The sequence below is a fragment of the Callospermophilus lateralis genome, chromosome 5 (assembly GCF_048772815.1).
Source record: "Callospermophilus lateralis isolate mCalLat2 chromosome 5, mCalLat2.hap1, whole genome shotgun sequence".
Taxonomy (NCBI): Eukaryota; Metazoa; Chordata; class Mammalia; order Rodentia; family Sciuridae; genus Callospermophilus; species Callospermophilus lateralis.
Genome location: NC_135309.1, coordinates 63,426,214 through 63,442,303, shown reverse-complemented (window position 1 = coordinate 63,442,303; position 16,090 = coordinate 63,426,214). Strand labels below are relative to the sequence as shown.

The 16,090-nt window shown below is 54.3% G+C and overlaps 1 protein-coding gene across 2 annotated transcripts in view; it reads left to right on the top strand.

Annotated features, from left to right (window-relative positions):
- The window catches only part of Synpo (synaptopodin), a 35,402-nt gene that overhangs the window by 13,237 nt on the left and 6,075 nt on the right, over positions 1 to 16,090 (top strand). Inside the window, exon 2 of one of the 2 annotated variants that reach the window (XR_013091427.2) lies at positions 11,978 to 12,065. Coding sequence is in view for 1 of the 2 variants with exons in the window: in XM_076856700.2 (XP_076712815.2) it covers positions 11,978 to 14,373 (2,396 nt within the window). In the remaining variant the exon portion in view is untranslated. Of the gene's footprint in view, positions 1 to 11,977; positions 14,374 to 16,090 lie in introns of those variants that run through there. The other variant, XM_076856700.2, reaches the window with a different exon arrangement.

Here is a 16,090-nt window from a genome sequence, read left to right as displayed (position 1 = left end):
CAATGTGTGTTTTGTTAACATTATGGAGTTTTACTATGTGCTGACCACACAGATGTGTTCACTTATTATAGATTACTTATAAAATTATTGACTCTAAGGGCCAGTGAGAGCTGATGCATATCCTGTGTTGTCATGGGCCTAGGTTGGGGCCCAGGGATTTGCATGTTGAACTAATCCACTGAGGGATTCTGATGCACCTGTGAGTTTCTGGTCTGAGCAGGAGAGGGGAAGGAACATGCCCAGAGAGGCCTTGCACTGAGTTGGAGACCAGGTTGAGGCTAAACTCCAGGCCTCCAGCACCTGCTCTGGTCCTTTCCTCTTGTTCTTCAGCTGTCCCCAAGCATCTAAAGGAATGGGGAGACTTTGAAGGTGGCTGCTAACGTTACAATGCTGTGCTAGGCATTTCACATGGTTTATCCTGTTTCATCGCTGTAGGGGTAAAAAGGGGACATTCTCCTCAGCAGCATGATTCCTGGGTCCCTTGAGCATTAGGTGGCAGATTTGGATGGACCCCTGGGAAGGGAGACTATGACTGAGGTTCAGAGATACTGAGACAGGAATTTGAAGCCACACCACCCTTTCCTCTTCTCCAGTAGCACGTGCCCTCGAGGCACGTATTGTCTGGGAACTTGCCACCTATATACAGGGCAGGCTGGCAGGAGGGAAAAGGCACCCTCCCATAGGTAGGCACCTGATGCACTATACCCATGTTCCTCCATGTGCATGTCCTCCGGTGCTCAGCGTGCGCATGTATGTGTGTGCGTCTTCTCCCACCGTGTAGTGTACATATGCATGTAAGGCAGGCTTGACACAAGCAGCCCTTCTGCACATGCGCAGAGGAGCTGTGCTGCTGCTGGCTGGAGTCTCTCCAGCATTAGGAAGTGAGAGGGAGAGAGCCAATGGATGCAACCCAGGGGGATCCTACGGATCTCAAAGAGCAGAAGTAGCGCTCCACTTAGAGAACCCCCTTTCCTTATTTGTGTTCCACCGCCATACCATCCTCCAATCTGCCCGGTGTAGCGTGCCTCAAGGACCTTAGTGCCAGCTGCTCCGCCTGCCTCTCTTCCCCTAGATGTGCCTATGCCTCACTCCCTCACCTTCCCCATCCTTCAGTCAGATGTGCCATCTCAGTGAGGACAACTCCGATTTCTGTATCTACCTTTACAAACCACTTCCCACTCCGTACATACATTCCATCCATGTTTTCTTTTTCTCTATAGCATTTGCCGTCTGAGTTAACCATACATTTATTATCCTGCCCCGCTACTAGAACGCAAGCATTTATTTATTTATTTATTTGTACCTGGGATTAGCCACTGAGCCACATCCCCAGCGCTTCTTTAAACATTTTTGATTTTGAGATAGGGCCTTGCTATGTGGCTTAGGGCCTCATTAGGTTGCTCTGGCTGGCCTCAAATTTGCACTCCTCCTGCTTCAGCCTCCCAAGTCACCGGGATTACAGTGTGTGCCACTTCTGTACCTACTGGAACAAGCAGATTTTTTTTTTGGGGGGGGGGTGGGATCTGTTTCTCTCCATGGCTGTGAACACTGCCTGGCACTTAGTTGTTATAACTATGGGTTGAATTAATGAGTCCATGTACCACCTGGATTTATTTTCTTTAAATTGTCTATTTTTGTTACTGAAATATCCACTTTAGCCTCCCCTGCAATAGTAATATACCTGAGACCACAGGTTTGGTGTATATTTTCCAATATGCATTTGAAACTTATATAGCTATCAAGGCTTTTAAATGTTAGGATTCCACCTGAGATCTTTTTTGCTTTCACCAGAGGAGAGAGGGCACCATACTTTGGGACTCATTGGTTCAGTCCAATTGTCCCTTTGAACAGATGAGTAAACTGGGCCTCAAAGAGGCTTAGGGACTAGCCAAATGTCATCCAAACTGTGATAGGACAGACAGTGGAACCAAATGTCTTGACCTCCAGTCTTCTTTTATAGTTTGAGGGAAAGGGGGAGAGCAGGACTGGATGATTTAGCCCTTCCTGGAGAGACCAGAACTCCTGGGAAGGGGCAGGGTTGGCAGCCTCCAGCCCCCCCCCCCCCCAGCTCCCAGTTGGTGATGGTTGGTGATGAACCGTGGAGCCCTTTTGGTCCCCCAGCCAGCACAGGCTACTCCTTCCCCTCCCAGGAGTCCCTCTGGGGTCTGCCCCTGGGGGCCAGGGATTCAAAACCTGTTCTCTCTTTACAGCACACCAGATAGAAGTCAATGCTGAGGTCTCCTGTGCAGAAGATGCTGTGAGGGATGGTGGCGGTAGGGGGTGGGGGGTGGGGGGACCAGGAGGTGACTGATGTGAACAGAAGTGGGAGAGAAGGAGACAGCTAGAGCCCCAGCCTTGGAGAGTTATGCAGGGGTAGGGGTATGCAAAAGGCCAAAGTTGAAATTCCCCTCAGGTGTGCACAGAGCTTTATACTTTTAAATCATTTCTGCATCTCATTTGCTCAGTAGCCGCTCTTTAAGCAGATAGTTTCGTTCTTGTTTTACTGATGGGGAAGTTGAGATTCACAGAGATGAAGTGACTTACCTAAGGGAGCTCAGCAGGTTGGATGGGATGCCCTGTTGAACCACAGAGGGGAGGGGAACGGGCTGAATGTCGGGTTGAATTTGGTGAAGGAGGGCTGTCTAGGGAGGAGTAGGCAGTTGGAGGGATATAGGAATGAAAGGCAGGCGCCCAGAAACCCGCCTTCAACTCGCTGGCCAAATAGTTTGGTGAATTCCCCAACTTTTCTGAGCCTCAAGCTTCCTCATATGCAGAATGGAGAGAAGCGCACTCCCTACCTCACCGCACGCCAGGATAAAATCAAACATCAGACAAATGGTAATGGTGGAATCGCTCACTCACAGACGTGCGCATGGAGGCAGCAGCCTGAGTGAACTGGAGGCATGGGTCCCTGCCACGTCTGCCCACGGTGACTCCTCGCCACCCGCCCAGGAAAGCCCAGCGTCTTCTTCGCTGGGACCAGGCGAGGACGAGCGCTGCCTGGGGGTCCCGCGGGGGCGCGGGGCGGGTCGGTCCTCCGGAGCCCGAGTCGGTGCTCCAGCGACATTTGAGAAAGTGCGTCCCAGGAGGGCGCCGGCCCCCTCGCTGTCTGCCCCGCGAGCCCGCGCTCGTCCCCAGCGGGCTGGGGCCATCATTACCATTCCTCCTGCGTTTTTTCCTCCCGGGTTATTTATTTTTCTGGGAGGAAGGAATGTGGGGAATTTACCGCAGGGCGCTGGCCTTCGTTTTCGGCGGTACAGCGGCCTCTTCTATGAGAAGGAAGCGGCCGAGACAGATGGCAGGAGAGGGGAGGCGGCGCAGGGTCCCGCGGGCTCGGAGTCTGGAGCAGTGGGCGTTATGTAACCCACCCGGAGACCCAGGGCAGGGACACGGTGCATCTCCTGGATTATGCGCCTGGGTTCGGGGCATGGGCCTTGCCATACGCATGGCCCTGCGGAACTGTGCCTGCCTCACCCGGTTCAGCCTCTGCCTCCGCCTCTGCGCAAGCCCGATGGGCGTGGTCCAGTCAAGGTCCCTTCCTCTCCAGCTGCTCTAGATTTGGGGAATGGGGATGGGTGAGGAAGTGTGGGGATTACCTAGAGCCTTTCAGCCCCAGCAGCGCTATTCCATGGCTTGGAATGTTTCCTTAGATCATCTTTCAAGACTTGCGGTGAATGCCGCCCCCTCCAGAGAGCCTTCCTGATTGCTCCCTCTGAATTAATTTCTTTCTGGGACTCCATGTTCTTCTGGCACCTCATGGAACATTCTGCCTCTTAGGTCCAACACAGCAACTTGAGGTTTCATCTCTCTCTCCACCCTCAGACTTGGTGCTTCCCCCCCCACACACACACTGTTCCCCCTTCCCGAAGAATCACCCTCAAGATCTCCAGTCTAGAATCTTGAAGGATCTAGAATCAGGCTCCAGGGACAAATGTTGGAGCAAATGTGAAGCTGGGAGGCTTTGGATGTGGGAGTGCTCCTCCCCAGTGGCTAATTTTTTAAGTTTCTAACTTTCTAAAATCTACTGATTGTATTAGTGACTCAGCCAGCAGAACAGGCAGGAAGGATGCTCTAGTCCTGATTCCTGGTTCCTGGCCAGGACACTGAGGCAGGTCCTGGTAAGCCAGCAGTTTGGACAGTGCTTATCACCTGCAGGGATAGCCCCCAGCCCAGCCTGTGTTGATTTGGGACCCCACATCTTTGTCTCTCCTCCTCCCCAATCTGTGCCCTCCCTGATCCCATTCCGCTGTCAGCAGAGAAAAGCCAAGAGTCCAACAGACCCAGCTGCCCTCCTCAGTGGCTTCTGAGCTTTCTTAGCCTGCCGTTTCCTCTGAGCCCCAGTCCTGCTGGAGTCTGGATGGACTGATGAGGGCTCCCTGGAAGAGGTGGCAGCTGGGACAGGTGAGTGGGGAGAGTGCACATTGCAGGCAGAGCTCTCCAGAAGGAAGGCGCCCAAGCTTGGGATCAGACGTCCCTGCTCCAGCTCTCTGCCCCTCGCAGGCTGTGAGACACTGAACAAGTTAGTAACTTTCCAGCACTTGGCCTCTTCATCTCTAAAACGGCTGTAAAGCGAGTGCCTTTATGAGTTGCTGTGAGGATTCGAGGAAAAACATATTGAACCCCTCACTTACAGCATCTGGTGCTCCCAAAATGCTGGCTACTGTCATCCCGACCAACTTCATTATTATTCTGCAAGCGGCTATGGAAGATGGGTGGGATACAGGAGGGAGATGGTTGAGACCCTGCCCTCAAGGCTCCTATAGTCTACTGGGGGTGGGGAGTGGCCAAGACCCCGATCATAATGGCTACAGAGCTAAACCTTGGAGACACAGTGCAGATCATGGGACAGGCCCTAGGCTCTATTGGGCTATTCTGGGTTTGAAAGCCAACTGTGCCTCTGAGACTGTGTGACCCTGAACAAGTCACTGAGCCCACTGAGCCAGTTTTGGGTTGCTCAGTGAGTCGTGGGCCTGTGATGGGGCCTGGCACGTGGTGAGCACAGCCTGAAGGGTAATTTTAACTAAAATGAATAATGCACAGAATGGTGCGGATAAAACATGGGTGGTCAGGGAAGGCTTTGGGGAAGGGGTGGTAGCGTTTGAGTCAGTCAGGAGGCTGGGGGATTAGGGTGCATAAAAAAAATGTGAAACAGAGAAGGTGCAAAAGGTGCTCTGCCGGCAGGAAGTCCCAGGGCAGGCGTGGGAGCTCTGAGCTGTGAACTCCCTCCGCCATTGCTTAGGACGCAGAGAGTGCGCTAGTGAGCTCCCGGGCAGGCCCTGACGTCAAGGGCTTTGAATGTCAGAATGAGCAGGACCCTCTTCTCGATCCCCCAACCCCCCGTGTCCTGGGGGGATAGCAAGGGTTTTGAGCAGGAGAGAAATAAGAGTGGAGCTGGGAAGGTGAATCTGGCTGCGTGGGGTGGGTTGATTGGCGGGGGAAGAGGCTGGGGGTGGAGAGGCCATTTAAAAGGCTGTTGCAAAATCAGTTTTCCTGATAAAGAGCTGGGCTGAGTCATCTGTGGAGGAGAGAAGTCATATCCAGCTTCTCCGTGTGGCTGTCGAGGTGGGATTTTCCTCTCTTCTTTGTGGACTGGGTGACTGGGCGCCTTTCCTGGAGGCTCTGAGAACCGCATCTCTGCAGCGGCGGGAGCACCCAGGGGGAAGCTGGGCTGCAGGGAGGACGCAGGCGGAGTGAGTAAGAGGAGCCCTCAGAGGTGCCTTTGTGGCTGGGGGTGTGACTCAGGGCATGTGGCATCCCGTTCCTGATCTTAGTTTCCCCTTTGGGCATCAAGGGGGATGCATACGGGTGACTTCCGTCAACCCACTGGTGGCCAGGCTGGGCTCCCCACTTCCACTCCTGTGTCCCTGTGCCTGCAGTTCTTCCCACCCAAGTAGCGGTTTTCTCCAGCAAGGAGATCTGGCCATCTGCTGGCCTCAGTCGGGTTGCACTCCCCTGTCCACTGTGGGCTGGAGAGCTCCTGGGACTCGGCAAATGTGTCATTTCCTCCTTTCGGTGGGGAGGATGCTGGGCCGGGGCTGGCTAGGTAGCCAGGCCATTACTCAGGCCTCTTCATCTTCCTGCCCCCAGCCAAGCCAGAGGTTGTGCAGAGGCCAGCCATTGGTTCCTTCCTGATCCCACCAGGGGAGCAGCTTACCCAGCCTGTTTACCCAGCCTGCTGCCAAGACTCCACAATGGGCTGCCCCACGCCAGTCTCTGTTCCCACCTCTGGCTCCCTGTCTGCCCCTCTCGATCTGGGCCTGGACATTTCCATTGACGGTAGCTGTGTGAAGAAGCATTTCCTTTAATTCTCCCTGTCCAAACTTCCTCTCTGGCCTCCTTGGCCCTGCCTCACCCCCTTCCTTCAGGGTCTTGGTCCAGACAGCCTCAGTGATGGGCAGCACAGGCAGCTGCCCACAGAGGGTGAGAGGGATGTGAGAAAGCTCTCGTCTCTGCCTGGGAAAAACTAGAACCTGGGGTCTCCTGACTCCCAACCTCACGGTCTTTCCATTCCACTAGTTTTTCATACCCTATCAGTCTTTTCTACCTTAGTAAGAATGAGTTTTCAGCTCACCCACTGAGAGGAAGAAGGGAGAGAACGCACGAGTTGTTGTAGGCAGCTGAGTTTTCAGGGGAGAGGGCACAGCCGAAGGCATCCATCATGGGATGAGGAAACAGGGCTGAGCAGCTCATCATCCGGGAGCCCTGCAGCCTTTCTTGATGCTCCTCCCTTGGGCTGGTCTGGAAGGCAGCGTGGTTAAGACATGAGACTTAGCAGCCAGACTTTTCTGAGTTTTGAATTCCAGCTCTCTACTACGTATAAGTGGAATGACCCTGGGCAGGTACCTCCGCCTGGGTCTCATGTGCAACATGGGAGAATGACCAGTATTTATTTCTTGGGGTTGGAAGGCTGGAAGGTGAGGAGTATGAAGGGCGCAGTAGTGAGGTCGGGTGACTGGGCAGCTGCTGCTGGCCTCCTAGGGCAGCACTTGGGGCTATCCGCCCCTCCCCCACCTGGGGGCTTACCCTCTTGGACCCCATCTGGTGACCTCAGGTAGCTCTTCCTTGCATCTGCCCTCCACCCTTCCTCTCTTTAGGGCCTGATCCAACATCCTGGGTGAGTCTTTAAAGGGCTAGCATCCCAACCTGACCCTGCAGAGGCTGAGACCTTATGACCTACACAGGTGCAGGCCCCAGCCAGGCGGATTGAGGGCTCAGTGAGGTGTCTGTCTCCTGTGGCCCCTGGTCCTCTCTTGCCTCTCGGACACTAGGGAGCCTAGTGTTGGTCCAGGTGACTGTTGTTACAGGTTCCCTAGTCTGGGGAAATTTTTTAAATTATTTTTTTAATTTTAAAGATTTTTTTTTTTTTTTTTTGGTGCATTATAATTATACGTAACCGTGGGCTTCATTGCTGCGGGTTTGTACAAACACACAACATAATTTGGTCAATTGCATTCCCTAGTTCCTCCTTTTCCCCTCCCTAGGCTGGGGAATTTTAGATGGAGCAGCTCCCTGGAGCCCTGGACAAGGGACTGAGGGTGGTTGTGTTTGGTCAAGCCCTCCCTCTTCGTTCAGCTTTGTTTGTGCAGGGTGGCAAAAATCATCTGGTTTGTTGGCTGGGCCTGGTCCAGACCTCCTGCTGAATTCCTTTTCTGTGCAGTCACTGCAGGCTGGTGTGGGGGTGCGGGAGCTGACCTTTTCTGCTGCTCCTCCTGTCTCAGTCCAGTGCCTGAGGGGCAGTTACAAGCTCAGAGAGGTGTGGGAAGGGGTCAGCAGCAGCATTCGGGCTGTGCGTGAAGCCCAACTTAGACCTGGGTGCTGAGCGCATGTCCTCCTCTGTGACTCTGTCCCTCTGAGCCTCCCAGGACAAGCTTATTCCTGAGGGCCTGTCACACTCTGGCATTTGAGGATTTTCTAAATCCACAGCCTTTTAGAGCCGGCCTGTGGAATGAGATTGAAGCAGAAAAGCAGAAAGATGCAGACCACTGGGAGGTCTGAAGATTCCCACCCTGAAGCACTTCTTATGAGTCTCACTCTGTGGGGACCTGCTGGTCAGGAGCTGGGCACTCTGCAGCCATATGGAGCCAGGTGTGAAACCAGCTCTACTCCTCTTCTGGCTCTGTGATGTTGGGCAGCTCACTTTACCTCTCTGAGCCTTGGTTTTCTTATCATTAAAACATGCATAGTAACACATTTGTACCTGATTGGATTGTTGGGAGAATTAAACACTATGTGTAAAGTACAGGTAGAGGGATACAGTCTGTGCCCAATAAACCTTAGCTGCTGTCATTGCCATTGGGTCATAAGAAATATTGGTGGAACTTGATTATCCTGACCTTGTCCCGTGATTTGAATTTGTGAATGTGTCCTGGGTTGTCAGGCTGGAAGAAGAAACCTTTCATATCTGTGTGGTGCTGGGGGTGTGGAGACACACCTAGTGGTGGAAGTGAGTGGCAGTTTATTGCCGAAGAGTGTACACGGGTGGACGGCACCTCCCTAGGGTAGGGAACCCATGTCAGGGGTGTGTTTTGGGAGATGGAGAAATAGTCGGGGAATTGGACCCTGTGCTGGTTGCCACTGAGATTCTGTGATTTGGGGTCAGAAACTCTTCTTCCCCATAACTCTGGGATCCTCTGCTGTGGTATCCTAGCAAAGGCAAATCTCCTTTGCTAGAAGCACATCTGACCCCTTTCAGGGAATAGAGTAGGGTCACCAATTGCCAACTCTTCCCAGGGTGGCATGAGCCCTGTGCTCTGTCCACCAGGGCTTGATGACTTTAAGCCCTTGGTATTCATGACTTCATGTGACCTTCCAACACTGACATCAAGTGCTTTCACCCCCCTTCTCAGTTACAGAGACCGTGGCTCTGAGATGCAGGAGCCTGCTTAGGTCACACAGCTAGCAAATGGCTTGGATTCAGGCAGGAGGTCTGGGTTCCAAGCAGAGCAGGAACATACACTGCATGGGCCGAGCAGCCTCTCATGGCCCCTGTGTGGCTGGTGTCCCCCACTACAGCTCCCCGGGGGGCATCCTAGCTGGACCTTGTTTTCTTCCTTTTTTTGTGGTCTCGGAGATTAAACCCATGGGCCCTCTTACCATGGAGTTAAATCCCAGCCCTCTGGTTTTCTGAAACAGGGTTTTGCTTAGATGCTCAGGTTGGCGTCAGACTTGCGATTCTCCTGCCTCTGCCTCCTGAGTAGCTGGAATTACAATTACAGGCATGAGCCACTGAGCCTGGTTTTAACCCTTCTTTTTTTTTTTTTTTTTTTTTTTTGCTGGATGGGGGATACTGGGGATTGAACTCAGGGGCACTCAACCACTGAGCCACATCCTCAGCCCTATTTTGTATTTTATTTAGAGACAGGGTCTCACTGAGTTGCTTAGTGCCTTGCAGTTGCTGAGGCTGGCTTTGAACTCGTGATCCTCTTACCTCAGACTCCTGAGCCTACTGGGATTACAGGCGTGCACCACTGCATCCTTCATTTAAAAAAAATATTTATTTATTTATTTATTTTTATGTGGTGCTAAGGATCGAACCCAGTACCTCATATGCAAGGCAAGTGCTCTATCACTGAGCTACGGCCCCCGCTCTAGCCCTTCATTTTTTACTGATGAGGTGACACAAACAGGAGAGAAGTCCTCCCAGGGGCCACAGGTGTCGTGGGCAGGTGGGATGGGCTGTGTGTGTTCACAGTGGCCAACAAGTGGGGGAGATCCAGGCCTTAAGGGAAGCAGGGAAGAAGGAGCTGGGGCCTCAAAGCCTGTGGCTGCTTGGCCTGGACCCAGGGAAACCAGCATAGATCCTCGATTGGCCTCCCCCTTGACTCCAGAGTCAGAGGCTCTACCCTGGGCTACTCTCTGGACCTCAGTTTTCCCATCTATAAAATGGAGTGGCAGTGAAGTAGCTCTTCTCTAAGGGCCCTGGCAGCCCCAAGAGTTCTGGAATTCTGAGCCAGGCTGGCAGGGTGCCTAGAAAGACTGTCCCTGGAGACCCACTCAGCAAGTCATGGCCAGCACTAATGAGGGCAAGTGGGAGGGAGGGCAGGGTCACATTCCTCAAGAACTAATTAGCTTCCCACAGTATCAGGGAAAGGGGTGACAGAGGAAGGAATTTTCTCAGCCATTGACAAAGCCCATGACCCTGGCCACAGGCTGATCCATCCATCTGTCCATCGGTTCATTTGTTCATGTGTCCATTTGTTCGTGCATTGTTCAACAAGCACAAATTGAGCACTGACTATGTACCAAGTGGGCACTGGGGAGAGAAAGAGAAATGGTTGCCCACAGTGAGCCTGATCCCTGACCTCAGCCCCAGACTGGACCTGCACCAAGCACTGATCTGTCCCCCTCCCGCTTTCCCAAGGGACTTTGAGCGTAGGCTGTGAACTGATTCCAGCTTTGCCACCCTTAGCTGTGTGACCTTGGTGTCAGTTACTTACAAGTCTCCGAATCTTGGTTTTCGGTTCTGCAAAACAGGGGCAACTAACGTTTGTCTCGTGGTGGGCAAATGAAAGGATGCAATGTTCTAGTGAGGTCCCTGCTGAATTAGCCTGATTTAATACTTTTCTAGTGTTAAAGTATGTGAATTTTTAAATGACCATTTAGATAAAAAACAGGAAGTAACTGGAAGGACATAGAAGAAACAGACGACAGTGGCTCTGTGATTGTGATGTGGAGTAATCAGGGATGGATGCTTTTCACTGAAGACCATTTTTATGTCTTTATTTTTATAAATGAAATGTGAATGTATCACCTATTCTATAAAGAAATGTTAGTGGCAACTCTATAAGATCAAAGAAAATTACCATGAGCTTGAAAGTGTAAAGGAACCTAAGAAAGGGACATAGAGTCGGAGGTGATGGCATACACCTGTAATCCCAGTGACTGAGGAGGCTGAGGCAGGAGGATCCCAAGTTCAAAGCCAGTCTGGGCAACTTAGGGAAACTCTTTCTTAAAATAAAATATAAAAAGGGCTAGGGGTGTAGCTCAGTGGTAGAGCACTCCTGCGTTCAATCTCTAGTACTGAAAAAGAGAGATAAAGAGAGGGAGGGACAACGGCACATAGAAAATACTCCAGGGGCTCCTTTGTACAGTCAGCAATCTTTTTTTTTTTTAATATTTTTTAGTTGTCAATGGACCTTCATTTTATTTATTTATATGCAGTGCTGAGAATTGAACCCAGTGCCTCACACATGCTAGGCAAGTGCTCTGCCACTGAGCCACAACCCCAGCCCTACCGTCAGCAATCTTACTCTGTGCCCACTTTAGGCCAGGCACCACACTAGGGGCCAGGGTTAGAGAGATAAATGAGTTGGGCAAGGCCATCATCTCCTTGCAGCTATGCTCTAGGTGAGGAGACTGTGATAATCAAGGAAATACATAGAAGACCATTTCAAATTGTGGTGAATGCTAGGAACAAAATAAAGCAAAGAGATGGGATAGGAGAACGGAAGGCCTCTCCAGAGAGGTGGCATCCAAACTGAGACCTGAGTAGCAAGAAGGAACCAACAGGGAGTGTCATCTAGGGAGAGATCAAATTGCAAGCCGAGGGAACAGCATGAACAAAGGCTCTGGGGCAGGACCACACATGTCATTTTCAAGGGACAAAAAGAAAGCAGCAGAGTGTGGAGAGGAGGGGGTGGTGGAGGAGGCATCAGGGCTCAATGGGGTCTTGACTTCTAGAGCAAGGTGTTCAGGCTCCGTTTGGTGACGTGCTGCATCAACAGATTTTGGGGGCAATCCAAATGAAGGGACAGTTAATACTGAAAAAGAAATCACGGCAGGCTTCCCCGAGGTGGTCCTGTTTAAGTTGGGTCATGTATCTTTAGTTGGGTCATGAGCTAGTTCTAGGAAACTGTGAGTCAAGATCAAATTCTAGAGGAAAAGGTCATGTGTAGGAGGGCGTGGATGACCACCTGTCTGCAAGCCCCTGTGGCGCTGCATTCCCGTTTCCTAACCGGGCCTCTGTTCCTCCCTGCAGCACTGGGCCGGAGCACTAGCTTCACTGAGAAGGATCTGAAAGAGGCCAAGGCTCTGAGCCAGCAGATTGCAGCGCAGCTGACCACCCCTCCCAGCTCCAATTCCCGCGGTGTCCAGCTCTTCAACAGGCGCCGGCAGAGAGTGAACGAATTCACTTTGGAAAGCCACGGCCAGAGGGTACAGAAGCCTGGCCAGGAGTCCCCCAGAGAGCCCTCTGCAAGCCCCCCAGGCCATGCCCCAGGTCTCAACTTGAGTTCCACCTTGCTGCCCAAGCCAGGCCCTTCCAGGCACCCAGACCCCCAGACCCGCCACAGAGGGGTCTCTGCACCCAGGATGGAGGGGTACTCAGAAGAGACCAGCTTGCTGCAGCACCTGGAGAAGATGGCCAGTGAGGAGGAAGAGGTACCACTGGTGGTTTATTTAAAGGAGAACGCAGCCCTGTTGACGGCCAATGGGCTTCATCTGTCCCAGAACCGAGAGACCCAAGAGTCCTTGCCCAGCCCTCCTCCAGCAGAAGCCCACAGCCCAGCTACAGATGTCAACCAAAACCTTTCCTCGCCCAGTGCGGTGCTCACCACACCAGCTCCTAACAGCAACCGCAACCTGCCAGCCACCGATGTCAACCAGAACCCCCCAGCAACCGTCACCCCCCAGAGCCTGCCCCGTTCTAGCACCCAACAGAATTCCCCTGAGGCACAGTGCTCACAGAATGGCACAGATTCCAAACCCAGCACCCTGTGTGCCGATGGGCAGCCCCAGGCACCGCTGGAGGAGGTGAGATCCAGTTTGCTCCTGATTGACAAGGTCTCGACTCCGCCTTCTGTCACCAGCACCTGCTCCAGAGAAGCCACTCCCATCCAGGGCTCTGGGCCACTGACCCCAGATTTCGTGTCCAGCTCCCTGCTCATCGATGTGCAGCCCAGCACCCTAGTGATGTCCACGGAACAAGAGATGACTGCACGGCCAGCAGTCACTACACCCACCAAGGTGTACAGCGAGGTCCATCTCACGCTGGCCAAGCCCCAGTCGGTGGTGAACAGGACGGCCAGGCCTTTTGGGATCCAGGCACCAGGGGGCACTAACCAAATAGAGCGGAGCCCCATGCTGGAGAGACGACACTTTGGGGAGAAGGCCCCTGCCCCCCAGCACCCCACCATGGTAGATAGGAGTCCCCGGCCACAGAGACATGTCATGTCCCACAGCCCCATGGTGGAAAGGAGGCTGGTGGGGCAGCGAAGCCCCGCCTTGGAGAGACGCCCCTTGGGGAACTTCACCCCACCGCCCACCTATGCAGAGACCTTGTCCGCGGCGCCCCCCGCTTCCCGGGTTAGGTCTCCCCCGTCTTATTCTGCCTTGTACCCTAGCTCCGACCCCAAGCCTTCCCATCTGAAGGGCCAGGCGGTTCCCGCCAGCAAGACGGGCATTTTGGAGGAGTCGATGATCCGCAGAGGCAGTCGAAAATCCATGTTCACCTTCGTGGAGAAGCCAAAGGTCACCCCCAACCCAGACCTGCTGGACCTGGTACAGACGGCGGACGAGAAGCGGAGGCAGAGGGACCAAGGCGAGGCGGGCGGGGAGGAGGAGCCCTTCGCGCTGGGGGCCGAGGCGTCCAACTTCCAGCAGGAGCCAGTCCCTCGGGACAGGGGCAGCCCTGCAGCCGCGGAGGAGGCTGTCCCCGAGTGGGCCTCCTGCCTCAAGTCGCCCCGTATCCAGGCCAAGCCGAAGCCCAAACCCAACCAGAACCTCTCGGAGGCCTCCGGGAAGGGGGCTGAGCTGTACGCCCGCCGCCAGTCGCGGATGGAGAAGTATGTCATTGAATCTTCAGGCCACACCGAGCTGGCCCGCTGCCCTTCACCCACCATGTCCCTGCCTTCCTCCTGGAAATACTCCACGAATGCCCCCGGCTTCCGAGTGGCATCCCTAAGCCCGGCGCGGACCCCCCCTGCCTCCCTCTACCATGGCTACCTGCCTGAGAATGGGGTCCTGCGCCCAGAGCCCACCAAGCAGCAGCCCCCATACCAGATGCGGCCCTCTCTCTTTGTCCTCTCACCCATCAAGGAACCTGCCAAGGCCTCCCCTCGAGCTGCCTCGTCAAGAGCTGCCTCCTCAAGAGCCTCTTCACCAAGAGCCGCCTCCCCTGCCAAGCCCAGCTCCCTGGACCTAGTGCCCAACCTGCCCAAGGCGGGTCTCCCACCGTCTCCTGCACTGCCTCGGCCTTCCCGATCCTCCCCAGGCCTCTACACCTCACCTGGCCAGGACGGCCTCCAGCCCACTGCCGTGAGCCCCACCTACAGCAGCGATATCTCCCCCGTGTCTCCCTCCCGGGCATGGTCTCCCCGTGCCAAGCAGGCTCCCAGGCCCTCTTTCTCTACCCGGAACGCAGGGATCGAGGCTCAGGTGTGGAAGCCTTCCTTCTGCTTCAAGTAACGGACCCCACAAGGGTCCCACTGCCTGTCCAGGCCCCTTCTCCAAGGGCCAGGTGGAGAGCACAGGTGGCAGGAAGCGGCCCAGGGCCTAGTGAGGAGGAGGGAGAGTCCATGGTTCAAGGTCTGCACTGTCGCCAGCTAGCTATGTGACCTTGGGCAAGCTGCCTCCCCTCTCTGAGCTACAGCAGCCTCTTCTCCACTACAAGGGGTCCTGGACTCCATGTCGGGGTGGGAAGGAGGGTCACAGAGAGAGCTTCCCGCTGGCAGGCCATGATGAGGCCAAGCGGCTTCTCCCAGCCTTGGTGAGCTGCAGGGCTGCCAGTCTGAGGCCAGCGACTCGCTGGGGAATGGCCAGGACAGGGGATGCTAGGGGGACTTCTGGAGCAGACAGAGCCACCAGTGCCTGAGGATTCTGCCAGCCAGGGGTCTGCCTGCTCAGCCGGCTGGAGGCCTCCCCAGGTGGCCCACGCTCCTGGCATCTTCCTTCCTGTTGCTGGATTCTCACCTCTGCAGGCCTGTCTCTCCTTCTGCCTCTGGACGTCTCCTCTCCACTGCTTCAGACAGCCTGCCTGGCCTCCACCCTTTCTTCTCTCCCGGGGCTTCCTGCTGGACGCGGACTTGGCCCACCACTGCTGTCTGCTGCTGTTCTTCCTGCTCTCCCCAGCTGCCTCTGCATCTTCTCCAAGACCTGGCTCCACTTGAGGGAGACTCCTGGCCTAGGCCTCAGTCTTGCTCCACCTGGCTTGCCCTTCTGTTTGGGGGTGGGGGACATCCCAGGGGATCCCTGAGGGAATGATGTGCAAATGTGTGTGTACTGCTAGGAGGGCGGCTCCTGAGTGAGGTATCATGGGCTGTTTGGGCTTCACCTCAGTGCAATGGCATAGGCCCCAGGGAGGGAGGCAGAGGAGGAGGTCCCATCCAGGCCTTCCACTTGCTGTGTGACTTTGGCCAAGTCACTTCCCTCTCTGAGCCTCAGTTTTCTCATTTATACAATGAAGGCTCCTCCCCATGATAAGCTGTGAGGATTGAAAGGATAGGCTGGTGCTCTTCGAGGAAGGGCTTGTGAGTGACAAGATAGTCCCTGGGAAGACAGGAAAAGGAAACAGGATAGATGGAGTTAGATGTCTGTGAGGATGACCCGGTGAGGTATGGTTAGAATGAGCTGCTGCAGGAGGCCAAAGGCTCAGAAGCCTGGGCTGGGGTGACTCAGGTCGGAATTGCCTGTGGAAATGATGTTGGCTGGGATAGGCCCACAGCAGCTCTGGGGGAAGGGACAGTAAAGACCCTAAGGCTTTGAGGGAAGCCTTGGACTTAGACCTGGATTCTAATGAAATGACTTGATGTGTATCTTTGGGTCTCAGTTTCCCCATGCACACAGTGAAGGTGTTGAGTCAAGTAGCCAGACATCCCCACACCCCCCTGCGCCCCTTTGATATGATGCATCCCCCCAAACTATACTTTGTAGGGGATAAGAAAAGACAGATACCAGCCACAGGATTCAGATGGAAGCTGCCCAAGACCGGGGGCCGAGGACCACCCACTTCCTTTTTCCCAGTCCTATTTCTGGGCTCCCAGAGGGGCCAGGGGTGGTGGAGGCGGTGCCATGCTGGGCTGAGCCTGCAGTTTTCGTGAGCTCAGGGCTCGTCTCCATGGGAACAGGGGTGCCTTCTCAGTGAGCTCATTCTGCA